General features: G+C 35.4%; 1 protein-coding gene across 1 annotated transcript in view; it reads left to right on the top strand.

Moving 5' to 3' along the window:
* Positions 1 to 11,957, top strand: part of LOC116719342 (polymeric immunoglobulin receptor-like) — a 59,942-nt gene that overhangs the window by 41,029 nt on the left and 6,956 nt on the right. The window contains exons 3-4 of the mRNA XM_032561836.1: positions 843 to 924; positions 1,219 to 1,545. Of these exons, the coding sequence (XP_032417727.1) occupies positions 876 to 924; positions 1,219 to 1,545 (376 nt within the window). The 5' untranslated portion in view covers positions 843 to 875. The remainder of the gene's footprint in view (positions 1 to 842; positions 925 to 1,218; positions 1,546 to 11,957) is intronic.

Here is an 11,957-nt window from a genome sequence, read left to right as displayed (position 1 = left end):
GTATGTCCCATGTTCTGGGAATCATTTTGTTAGACCTTAATTAAAAATACTTTATTTCAAGTAGGGGGAAATATTCATTACTGTGTTGTTAAAGTTTTTGACAGTGTAATAACATTTAATGACATTATTATGACTACTATTATGACTTATTTATGACATATGATGATTCTTGGTTAATGTCAGGTTGTCATAACGAAGACATTTTTATCTAGGTTAATGTAAAATTGACATAAAGACATTTTGAGAGGCAGTAAAATAAAAAATTAAAAGAATATGTTAAGCTATAAAAACAGGTACATGTCATAGAATCAGCCTCTAACACTTTTAGTTTTGATTTAAAATCAGTAAGCAAGATGAGTTCATTCAATCTAAAGGTTTCTTGAAACAAATTCTATGAAGAGTGAAAAAATCTAAATGCCTCAGTATTTATATATGTGAACCAGCTTTTATCTATATCCATATTGCATAAATATATACAGTATATAAATTATATGTGTGAAACAAATTGTGAACAAGTATAGAAAAGGATGAAAATGCACACCTACATTTTCACATCTTCAGGCGAAAAAACACCTCAAGTCCAAACATAATGTTTTGCATGAAGTTCTGCCCAGCTAAAATTAAAACCAGAAAGTTTCTTGCAATATTCCACGCCCCACTCTCTCATGGTGATAAGCTTCTATTTAAAATATTTTGTCAGTAATGTTTGTGAGCATCACAGTTGCAGAATGACCATTTAAAGCAATGCAGAAAAAAGACGTCTCACACCTGGGTGCAAACTGAGCTCCTGCTGAGTGTTAGTATCCTTAATAGCTCTGTTGTTTCCTCTAAATGATTTTTAGATTAACTTCTGCTTCAGAGTAGCTCTTGTCTTGATGAACAAAAAGATGCGAAGCCATCAACACCTGCTGATGACCGTCTGCAGTAAGATATATTATTTGATCTACAACAAAAATATCTACAGCAGTTTGCTTCAACCTTATGATGAAATGTATTTAATTACAATGAAATGTATTTTTAAAGTAGAAAACATTTACTCAAGGAATCAGTAGCACTTCCTGTTTGTGTTGTAATTGAAATGTCACCGTCTTTTCTTATCTGATAAAAACTAAATATGCTTTTTATTTGAAAAAGTAGTTTTACAAAACTTGTAAACAAATATTTATTGTTCACATGTTGAAGCATAAAAACTAAACTGATGTTGTTTTCTGTCTGCAGCAGCTCTGAGTTTTGTGATCAGTGCTGAAGGTTTGATCCAAGTGTTTGGATATGAGGGAAGAGGTGTAAATTTTTCATGCCACTATGATCAGGGATATGAGGATCGCGAAAAATACATTTGTAAGAATGACTGTGGCTCCAGTGACGTTCTCATTACAACAAAACAGAAAAATGAAGGCAAATATTGCATCACTGATAATAAAAAGATCAGAATCGTCACAGTGACCATCTCTGATCTTCAATCACATGATGCTGGGAAATACTGGTGTGGAGTCACTAGGTGGGGAAAAGATACCTACAGTGAAGTAAAACTGCACATAAAAGAAGGTAAATAATAAGTTCATGTTTCTATATTTCACTATAGATTTCACAGCAAATTAAAATAAATTAAATGAAGCATCATTGTCTAACCATGATAATAATACACACTTTTAATCAATGTGTGGTCTTAAATTTAGCTATTATTAGAAGCTAAATGTATTTTCTAATTTTGCTAGTTGAATTATCATGTACTTGCAGATCTGGATCGTCTTCTATGTTGAAAATAAATACATGTTTAGACATCAATGCAGACATGTTAATACAAGACAATTGTACTAGTCTATAATGTTAAATATAAATCTCTATCAAAACAGTACAACTTTCTTTTATGTTTTAGATTTATTTCTAGTTTTTCTTTCACTTTACATTGTTTTTTTTACTTCATGTCAGACAGATGCTGCGACACAGTGAATAAAATCCAAAGTATTAAGGAAGGTTCAGTGACCATCAGCTGTCCGTACGACTCTCAGTCTGTCAACAAGCTGAAGTTCCTCTGCAGAGGAAACCGGCCCTCCACATGTCGACAGCAGGCAGTGATCACCTCTAGCAACACACAAAATGGACGATTCAGACTCTCTGATGACAGGAAGTCAAGAATATTCACAGTGACCATTTCCAGTCTGAACCTGAAGGATTCTGGGTCGTATCTTTGTGGAGTCAAGAGAAACTCAGGATTTGATGATTTCTCTGCTGTTGAACTGAAGGTCAAAGGTGAGAGATCATTCTGCCTTTGCTAATTTGATAATGAATCTTAAGAAGTTTATAAATACAACAGTTATTAAAATTTCCTTCTCCAGCAAAATTCTGTCTGGAGTCGTACCACATCAGTGGCATCGAGGGACGTCCAGTAACTCTGCAGTGTCCTAATTCAGGACAACAACATGATAACAAGAAGTTCCTCTGTAAAGGAGACCAACACAACAACTGTACAGACATGATGGAGAACCAAACAAAGTTCAAGCTGCTCAATGTCTCCTCCACCTGTTTCTCTGTGATCATCACTGAACTGGAAGCAGCTGATGCAGGAACATACTACTGTGGTTCAGACTCTCAGCTGAGATTCATAAAGATACAGCTGGCAGTCGGTGAGACCAACACAGAGAGAGATAGAATAATAAAAAGCAACACAAAATCTAGGTTAAGGTTTTTTACCACATTATGTTTTGTATTTTCTCTGACAGTCTCACTGCATGAAACCAGCTCTGCTGAACATGTTACATCACAGCCACCATCACATAATCCTGGTAAAATCTTTGTCTCTTTTTGTTTATTACTCGTGTTTTTGCTCACTCTTTTCATTCCTGTTATTCCAAATCTCCATATGTTCTGGTCTAACTGCTCTAAGCTGCTCTTATGACACAAAGTGAATCTCTGCATTATTAAACTGAAGGTCATTTCAGCTCCTCAATGTAGGATTTAGTTTTATCAGTAGTGGATGGGCTGAAATGATGTAGCTGTTTAAATGCACACTAAACATCCTCACTCACAAAGCATCAACACATTCATGCACTTCACACATTCAAAGTACATCAGCACTAGAGAATGTTATGCCACCATCTTTCAGTATCTTGCTCAAGGAAACCTTAAGATGGAGAAAAAAATCTAGTTCCTCTTTCATTAGATTGAGTCATGCTACTGACTTTTGAGGTGTGAACTTTTTCAGGTTTCTGAGTTTTGAGTTTGAGACAAAAATGACAACATTCACATGACAGGTCTTGATGCTTAATTAAATTTTTTGCTCAAATCCAATCTTTAGTTGTTTTTTTGCGTGGTCGTTCATACTTTTAATTAAATCGAACCGCAATCAGACTTCTGTGCAAACGGTTTACAACACAAAAGCAACCCACAATCATAGAAGAAGAACGTTGACATCACTCAGCAGTGCACTGTTTATGGAAGTAAGAGTAGATGTAGTTATTTATGGATCAAATTAAAAGTATCTTGTGACAGGATCTATCATGACAAGAACACAAGAGAAAAAATAAAAGGAAAGCACAACTAACAGCAATGGCCTCTTATGGTGAATTGACTGCAACCTCTGCAGAGAGGTCTGTTTGGATTGTAGTCAGAACCAGGAGTGGTGGGACTGTGATGTGATGTGCCTCAGTGTCACAGACTTTTTTCATATTTTCATAATTATAATGTTCAACCATTGTTCAAGTCCAGTTTTACCTTCTTCTGGTGCATATCTCACATCTATGGCACAAAAGTTGGGTAAAAAGCCACATGACCGTTCAGACTGCAAACCCTTCAAAAACTATCAGATACATATTTAATATAAGTGGCACAGACTGGATTTTTATTTGAAGATGAAAAGATCGAAATATTGCCATTCAGACTGCCAGGAAAAAGTAAGAAATAGGTCTGAGGCTTTGGGTCACATTTGCTTGTTGTGTGAATGTATCCTTAAATGACACTGTTAATAAGTGGGCTGAACTCAAATAAGTTTATTATAAATAAGATTTAAGAAAACAAAGTAAATGTGGTGGAGATAGAAAGAGAAAACAGGAACACGTGTATCGAGTCGAACTTTAAGTGACTACAGTTTTTCCACCACATTTAAAATAAGAAACTCAGGTTCTCATTTTCTCGTGTTGTTTCTAGGGAGGATTTCTATGAACCAGCTAAGTTCTCCATTTCCTTGTTTTCAGCTGTTTCTTTATTCTACATTCTGCCTGCGGTCTTCGCTCTGCTTCTGATCCTGACATTTGTCCTTTTGCTGGTTTTAAAATACAAAACAAGGATCAAGCAAGGTACATTTATACAGATTATACACTGTAAAGAAAATAATTATTGTTTGGTGCTTAATATAGCTAATCCACGACATGTGTAAAGGTATAGCCAACACTTTAATTTGGAATAGTTTCTGTTGAGCAGTTGGGAATTCAGCAGACAAAGCAGGGCCTTTTTTCCTCCCCCTTTTGACAGACACAGCAATAAAATTTACAATTCCGAGAGAGCAGAACAGACTTCTTGGCGCCTCTCGGCCAGGTCGGACGGAGATGGGCACGAAGTGGTTAGATAAAAACCAGACATCGGAGCTGTAAAGAAGGGGAGTTTCCGGGAGTTTCTAAGTTTCTAATTGGTCAAAGAACGGAACGCCTTGACTGCATATATTAAATAGGGAAACACCTCTTTCATTAAAAAGTACAGGTCAGCAAGCCAGCAAGAGAGGTTTTTTTCCATTTTTTCCTCCACATTTTGGGCGCCTTTGTCTGTCTTTTGTGTTTCGTGTTGTCTGTTCTCTTGTCTGTATAAAATGTATATCTCTGTACCTCTGCAGCTTTGTTGTCGATTGCTTTGTATGAGATTAAACTCCGTGATCTGTGACGTCAACACGTTTTGTTGTTGTTTCGTTTTAACAGCACGCGGTTGCGGGTCGCTCATGGAGAACGCCGCTCGATCCCGGGCAAAAGGAAAAGAGGAAGGATCCAAAGGTTTTGTCCAAAGCTAGCATTTAATGATCCTCATTTTTTAATATTTGGGGGCTTCGTCCGGTTCTGGAATCTTGGCGGGTGGCGGTCTCTCCCCGATCGATCCGTCCGGCTGGTGCGGTAAGACGTTTTTTAATTACTCTTTTGTTGTGCGCAGCCACGCGGAGTTTCGGAGCTGCAAGGGTGGATAGTTTTGCTCTTAAAATAGTCTGTTGTTAGTTATAATTGGAATTTAACGATAGCCTGCGGTAGGCTTTCAGTGTGTGGTACACTGTATGGAAATACGCATGTACAGCGGACCGTAGCGGGTTCAGACTGAGGATTTTGCGCTCCCTCAGTTGTAAAAGCTGGGTTTTCTTAAGTTTATGTCTTTTTCCCTGGAGACCCATGGCTGTGCTCCTTAAAGAAAGAAATTTAGGAATTGTGTATTTTGAAATAACCTGGGGTAGGTTTATTCAGTGTGTGGGACACTTTAAAAAAATGGCTTGCGGGAAGCTTTGACAATAGTCTGAGGTAGACTGTTCAGGAATCAAGTATTAGTGTTTGGCACACTTTAAAAATAGCTTGCGGGAAGCTTTGACAAATAGTCTGCGGTAGACTTTATAAACGGCCTGCGGTAGGCTTTGATATGGTGCATTTTTTATTTTTTGGCCGGCATTTTATTTTTCCCCGTCTGTCTGTTACGTTTGTCTGAAAACGTGTTTATGTTTCTCTGTGTGTCGCGATCTGTGCTTGTTGCCGCGACACGTGGCTGTCTGCTCCAGAGCTCTGGGTGTGTGTATGTGTGTATGTGTGTGTGCGTATGTGTGTCTGCGTGTGTGTCTGTGTGGCCGTGTGTGTGCGCGTGCACGAGTTCGGGCTGGCTGTGTGTTTCAGCAGAGTGTTAAGTTGTTTGGATAGCGCTGTGTGTGTGAATTTGCATTGATTTTGCTGCGTTTTATTGTGAAGTTATTATGGACACTGAGTTGCGACACGTGCTATACGCTATTTTATGGTCGGGGTTCGTCTTAACGGGGAAAGTAGAACGATGGCGAAAACGTGGTCGTTTAGTTTAAAACATAAATAACTAAATAAAATAAATAGGAGTTCAGTACATAACACTGGTACCAGAAAACAAAATTATTGGTTGTGGTTTGATTTTAACATAACTTTGAGATGTCTCTTTTTAAACGTGCACGGGGAATTAAAAGGTTCCTGACGATTGGATTTTAAAATTAATTAAATTGACACATGACAACATTGGACAATTTCTGAAGCTTCAGTAAATTTCATATAAATTTTAGTAAAATTGATATAAATTACAGTAAAATTTGATAGAATAATGACCACAGACTGACACTTGGGGACTGATGAAATTTTGACTGACTATAAAACCTGGCCAGATGTGTGTGTTTTGTGTTTTCTGTAATGTGTTGTGTGATTTTGTTTTTGTTTGTGTTATAATTCATGTTGGTTTGACAGAGTGTGTGATTGGAGATAAAATACCATTTGGTATTTTATGTCATATAATTACTGAATTTTTCTCAGTGCTGTTTGATGGTGCAAAATTTCTAGTTTTTACAAACATCCTCTGTGTTAAATTGAACTAACTTCTTAAAATTAAACAATAACAGCAGTAACTGTGACCTGCAGTGTACAGTTTGGAAGGTGATTAAAGGATAGAATCTTGATAAAATACATTATCTGAACAAATTGAAATTACAATATGGGTTCTACGGTTAAATAAATGAATAAATAAATAACGAAAGAAAGAATAAGCCAAGAAAATTAGGTCACAGAGGATTCTAGAAATGCTGTCTTGGCAAATTAATAGTTAAATACATAAATATGCTGAATGGATAAATAGATAAATACATAACTGATTAGGTACAGCTATGAAATAAATTAAATAAAAATTTATATAGACTTGAGAACTGAATAGTGGATATAATGTTAATTATTCCTTCTAAGGCTGTGAAGGTAGTAGGAAAATGGAATAACATACAATGAGTAAAATAGGATTTTTTCATGAGTTGAGGATAAGAAAAAAAAAAAAAAAAAAAAAAAAAAACGAAGATTTTTAGAGAAACAGGCTCTAACTGTAAGAGGTAATTGTTCAGATAACAACAAACTGCAATATACAACTGACTCTAGATATTTTCACAATCAGTCTTTTTCAAACAGACCAAAACTTTAAGATAGATAAAAGATTGTTAAATCTACAGGACTTACGGATAATTAGACAGGATAAATTAGAAGTCACTCTCTTGTTAAATAGAAATTGGTTAAATATAGAAAAGTTTGCTAAAATTTACAAGATTTGTTGTTGAAGGATAACATTAAGTTTGAAATAACTTATTGGTTAATAAATAAAAAAGATTATATGGAACTATTGTAGAGAATCAATATTAAACTGTAATACGAGATGATTCAATACTGCCTATAGACAGACGAGAGGGCTTCGAATAAAATAAAATAAGAAAATTAAGTAAAATAAATACATAGAACAAAACAAGAAGAAGCGACAAGTATGTTTATTTAAGATATGAGAATAATGGAGCTCAGGGAGGAGTTTCAACCCCCATTCACAGAAGTTCAGCACGGGAGAACAAGCTACAGCTGTGCTGTAATTTCTACCCCCACTAGATTCAACTAATTAACATGTGAAACCTTTTTGCATATCACTAATTTTAAGTACAAAGCAACCTCTGCTCACAGCAGCTCAGCAGAAAAGAACAAACAACTGTAAGGCAAATAATTTTCTCTCCCATCGTTTAAACTACCTCCTGGAAAATGTAAAATATAAGTTTGTAGCATCGAAACACTGAGTCGCCTGTCACACACAGACACTCTTGGTAATGATTTTCTGTTTTCCTTTCATATTACTTTATATATTAAGTAGTGAGTAATTTAGGATTTTACTCTTTACATTTCTTTACATTAGTCTGATTTTTTATTTGGCTATTTGTGTCAGTTCTTTGTTTATTTTGTTAAATATAACGAATTATTTTTTTTTTGAGTTATCAGTTTCCTCTGGACCCTTCACCAGGGGATAGGGAACTTTGGTCTTTAGTTTAATTTCTTTCATTTGTAGATTTGGTTATATTCTGACCAGTATTTTTCGAAATTTATCATTTTTAGATTTTCTTGACTAAGACTATATTTTTTTTCTCTTTCAACGTCTCTCTGCCTGGTTTATGCATAACCTTCACTGAGTTTTTAATTGGTAAACACGTTTTGTCAAACACTGCTGAAAATTTTTGAGAAGTTTCTACAACGAATTATTTGATAATCATGAGAGTTAAATTGAATACTGAGTTTTGAAACTGTAATGTGAAATGTTTTTTGAACATAATAATCTTGAAGGTTTAAAGCATGCTACAATAAATTGTTCTGTTTGTTTTTGAAAGGTTTACTTTTTAGACGAGGGCAACGTTGCATATCGGTGGGATTTTTCTTAGCTTGAATAATAACCCTGTTTCATCAACATCGTTATTTCACATACTAGAAATAGTGATACATTAGCCAGTAATGTATCAAAGGGGGAGAAGATGCATGGGTTCATCTTTTATAATACTTAAACAAATTTTTGAAGAACATGTCTGATCTGTGCTACACATAAAAGTGAAAGGAAAATATTTTCTGGTAATATATGTGCTTATTTTAGATAGGTTTGAGTTGTTCTCCATTAAAAGATTTTCTGACAATGGGCTAACATATTTTGAGAAAATAGATAAATTTATAGTGATAATGAAGCATATTTTGGTTAATTAACTTGGGAAAATAATTATAGAAATTAAAATATTATTGTGTCAGCCATGTTCAGAGCATTAATTTAATGGAGCATGAATGTTTTAAGAAATGTTTTGAAGAATCTGTTCTTGATTAAAGTTATCACTAATCAGTAAAAGTACATAGGCGGGATTATAATGATTTTTGTAAACTTGATTTTGATTTTTTGATTTACATTCATTTACAACGAATTTGGATAAAACTTTAAATTCGACGACAAGTAAAAGCCTAGGTAATGTCGGTATATTTTGAAAATGTCTGGATTTGTTTCATTATAATTTCTCCAGGTCTAACTCTTTTGAATTTTGTTTCAGGAACGTATGTAAAATGATTTAGACAAATAACCAGTAAGATCTAGTTTCTTCTATGAAGGTACTTTAAACTGGACTGTTTAACTCACATTGTTATTCATTTTTTGGTGGTACATGTAAGCTTTACAACTACATTTTTAAGTTTTTGTGATTGTTTTGTTTCGTTTGTTTAATCCTATTTTTACAAGATTGGTTTAAGAAAAGATCTGCATATGTTTAACATTCTGGGAACACGTTACTTTGGAAACATGTCTTTTGAAGCAAATGATTACAGGGTTTTGGTGTTTTCCATCGGTTAGGAGCTATAGTATATTATAATAGAAACGTAAATTGAAGGGATCACATCCACCATTTGATGAACAGAACTGGACAGAGTAGGAGATAAGGTTTCACGTGATGTGTTGCTCATGGTTTTACACACAGACTGCCCTGGAGCTCGGTGCTCCAGGACTCTGGACTCTGTCATACAAGCTGTGTCATGCGAGGCGGGGGTGGGGCTCCTTGGAGAAGCGGCTTCACACTTATTTCGAAGACAACAGCCACAGAGCCACGAGCGTTGGAGGATTCACTTGAACACAAAGTGAATTGAAGATGTTTGTGTTGAATTACACAAATGAATGATGCCTTTGGATAAATCTGATCTCTGTCTTGTCATTATAGTTTTGCAGCTGGTTTCCTGGTGCCCTGCGGATGTGGTCTCCTTCAAAGTCTGCGTTCTTTGATAAAAAGGATTAAAATAATTTCCCTGGATGGAAAATAACAAAACAAATTTATTTTTAGGTGAAACCATCGTTTGATTATGCTGACTGTAATGAAGATGATATTAAAGAATGTGGTAATTGTGTTTCTGATGCTAATGAAATTCATGTTGAACACAAAATGTCTGTGTAATGACCTGTGACAGGTCGTTTCTTGAGGTTTCCAGTCGAAGAAGATCAAGCTGCAAGAGGATCATCATAAACTTTTATTGCGTGTTTTTCGTTCGTTGTGAACTCTGGAAAGGACTGTCGTTTTGTTTTTTGCGCGCATTTTTTGAACATTTCCTGACGAAGACTTCATATTTTTTAAGAGACTGTCGATGGACATTTAAAAAAAAAAAAAAAAAAACAGAAAAAGACGAGCAGCAGATTGTAACTTTGTGTGTTTCTCATTTTGGCAGATTGTAATTTTGTGGTGAATGTTGTCCTTTAAGTTGCAGACATTTCTTACTAATTTTTCTATGTATGTTTCTGTTTTGTTTTTTCATTTTATACTTTGGGTTTTGTTTGTCCTGTGTTTTTGTTTTATGATTTTATATTTCTGTAAGGATGAGTCGTTTTTACCCTTGGGTTTTGTTTGAAAAGGGGGAACTGTATATAATTAGGCTACGTCAACCTTTTGTTTTCTATTTTTTGTTTTGTTTTATTTTTTTAATACATAGTTTTGGTTCTGCATTAGAAGGCTTAATCAATTTTTATTGAGGTCTTTTTGAAGACCTCAAAAGGGGGAACTGTAAAGAAAATAATTATTGTTTGGTGCTTAATATAGCTAATCCACGACATGTGTAAAGGTATAGCCAACACTTTAATTTGGAATAGTTTCTGTTGAGCAGTTGGGAATTCAGCAGACAAAGCAGGGCCTTTTTTCCTCCCCCTTTTGACAGACACAGCAATAAAATTTACAATTCCGAGAGAGCAGAACAGACTTCTTGGCGCCTCTCGGCCAGGTCGGACGGAGATGGGCACGAAGTGGTTAGATAAAAACCAGACATCGGAGCTGTAAAGAAGGGGAGTTTCCGGGAGTTTCTAAGTTTCTAATTGGTCAAAGAACGGAACGCCTTGACTGCATATATTAAATAGGGAAACACCTCTTTCATTAAAAAGTACAGGTCAGCAAGCCAGAGAGAGAGGTTTTTTCCATCTTTTCCTCCACATTTTGGGCGCCTTTGTCTGTCTTTTGTGTTTCGTGTTGTCTGTTCTCTTGTCTGTATAAAATGTATATCTCTGTACCTCTGCAGCTTTGTTGTCGATTGCTTTGTATGAGATTAAACTCCGTGATCTGTGACGTCAACACGTTTTGTTGTTGTTTCGTTTTAACAGCACGCGGTTGCGGGTCGCTCATGGAGAACGCCGCTCGATCCCGGGCAAAAGGAAAAGAGGAAGGATCCAAAGGTTTTGTCCAAAGCTAGCATTTAATGATCCTCATTTTTTAATAACACCAACACATAAATCCCCCACAGAATCACATCATGTTTACTTTGTGTTTTCAGTGGATGGAATCAATACAAACGTGTTGTACTCTGCTGATAATAATGTGGAGATGAGAATCAATGATGTGAGTAAACAGAACTTCAGCTCTAAAATTTTTTTTTCCGCCTGCAAATAAAATCTTATTTCTTTTATTTCTTTAGATCTATGAGTTACAAGAAGATGCTGTTTACATGAACTCTTCCACTCCAAACAAGTTAAGTCATGACAATGATATCTACAACAGCGTCCTTTAAAGGAGACCTGCAGAAATTAGGAAACACGTGACCAGAGTTTCTGCCATCTTATGTAACAGCTCAATAAAGCAACCAAATGCTGGTGTGTTTTCATTTAGACATGTTTTTAATATTTATTAAATAACGTTATCTGAACGTGAGCTATTCAATATTCACAAATGCTGTAATTTCAATGTCATTGTAATGAATATATAAGCTGCAATAAACCAACCTTTTCACCAATCCTGTGCATTTAATCAAAATGTTCTTTCAGCACTGATACTTAGAATCTTGAGCATTGAAATCTGCATCAAGCGAATATCTTATTGGCAAAGTCTAAACGCATGACACTTGGCACATGTAAGCAAATAGTTGCTACAATTTAAACAGTAATATAGTGTACACAAATTCCAATATACAAACTTAATCTGAACTGAAACT

The sequence above is a fragment of the Xiphophorus hellerii genome, chromosome 5 (assembly GCF_003331165.1).
Source record: "Xiphophorus hellerii strain 12219 chromosome 5, Xiphophorus_hellerii-4.1, whole genome shotgun sequence".
Taxonomy (NCBI): domain Eukaryota; kingdom Metazoa; phylum Chordata; class Actinopteri; order Cyprinodontiformes; family Poeciliidae; genus Xiphophorus; species Xiphophorus hellerii.
Note: the sequence above shows the minus strand (reverse complement) of the source record. Positions and strands in the feature narration are given on the sequence as shown.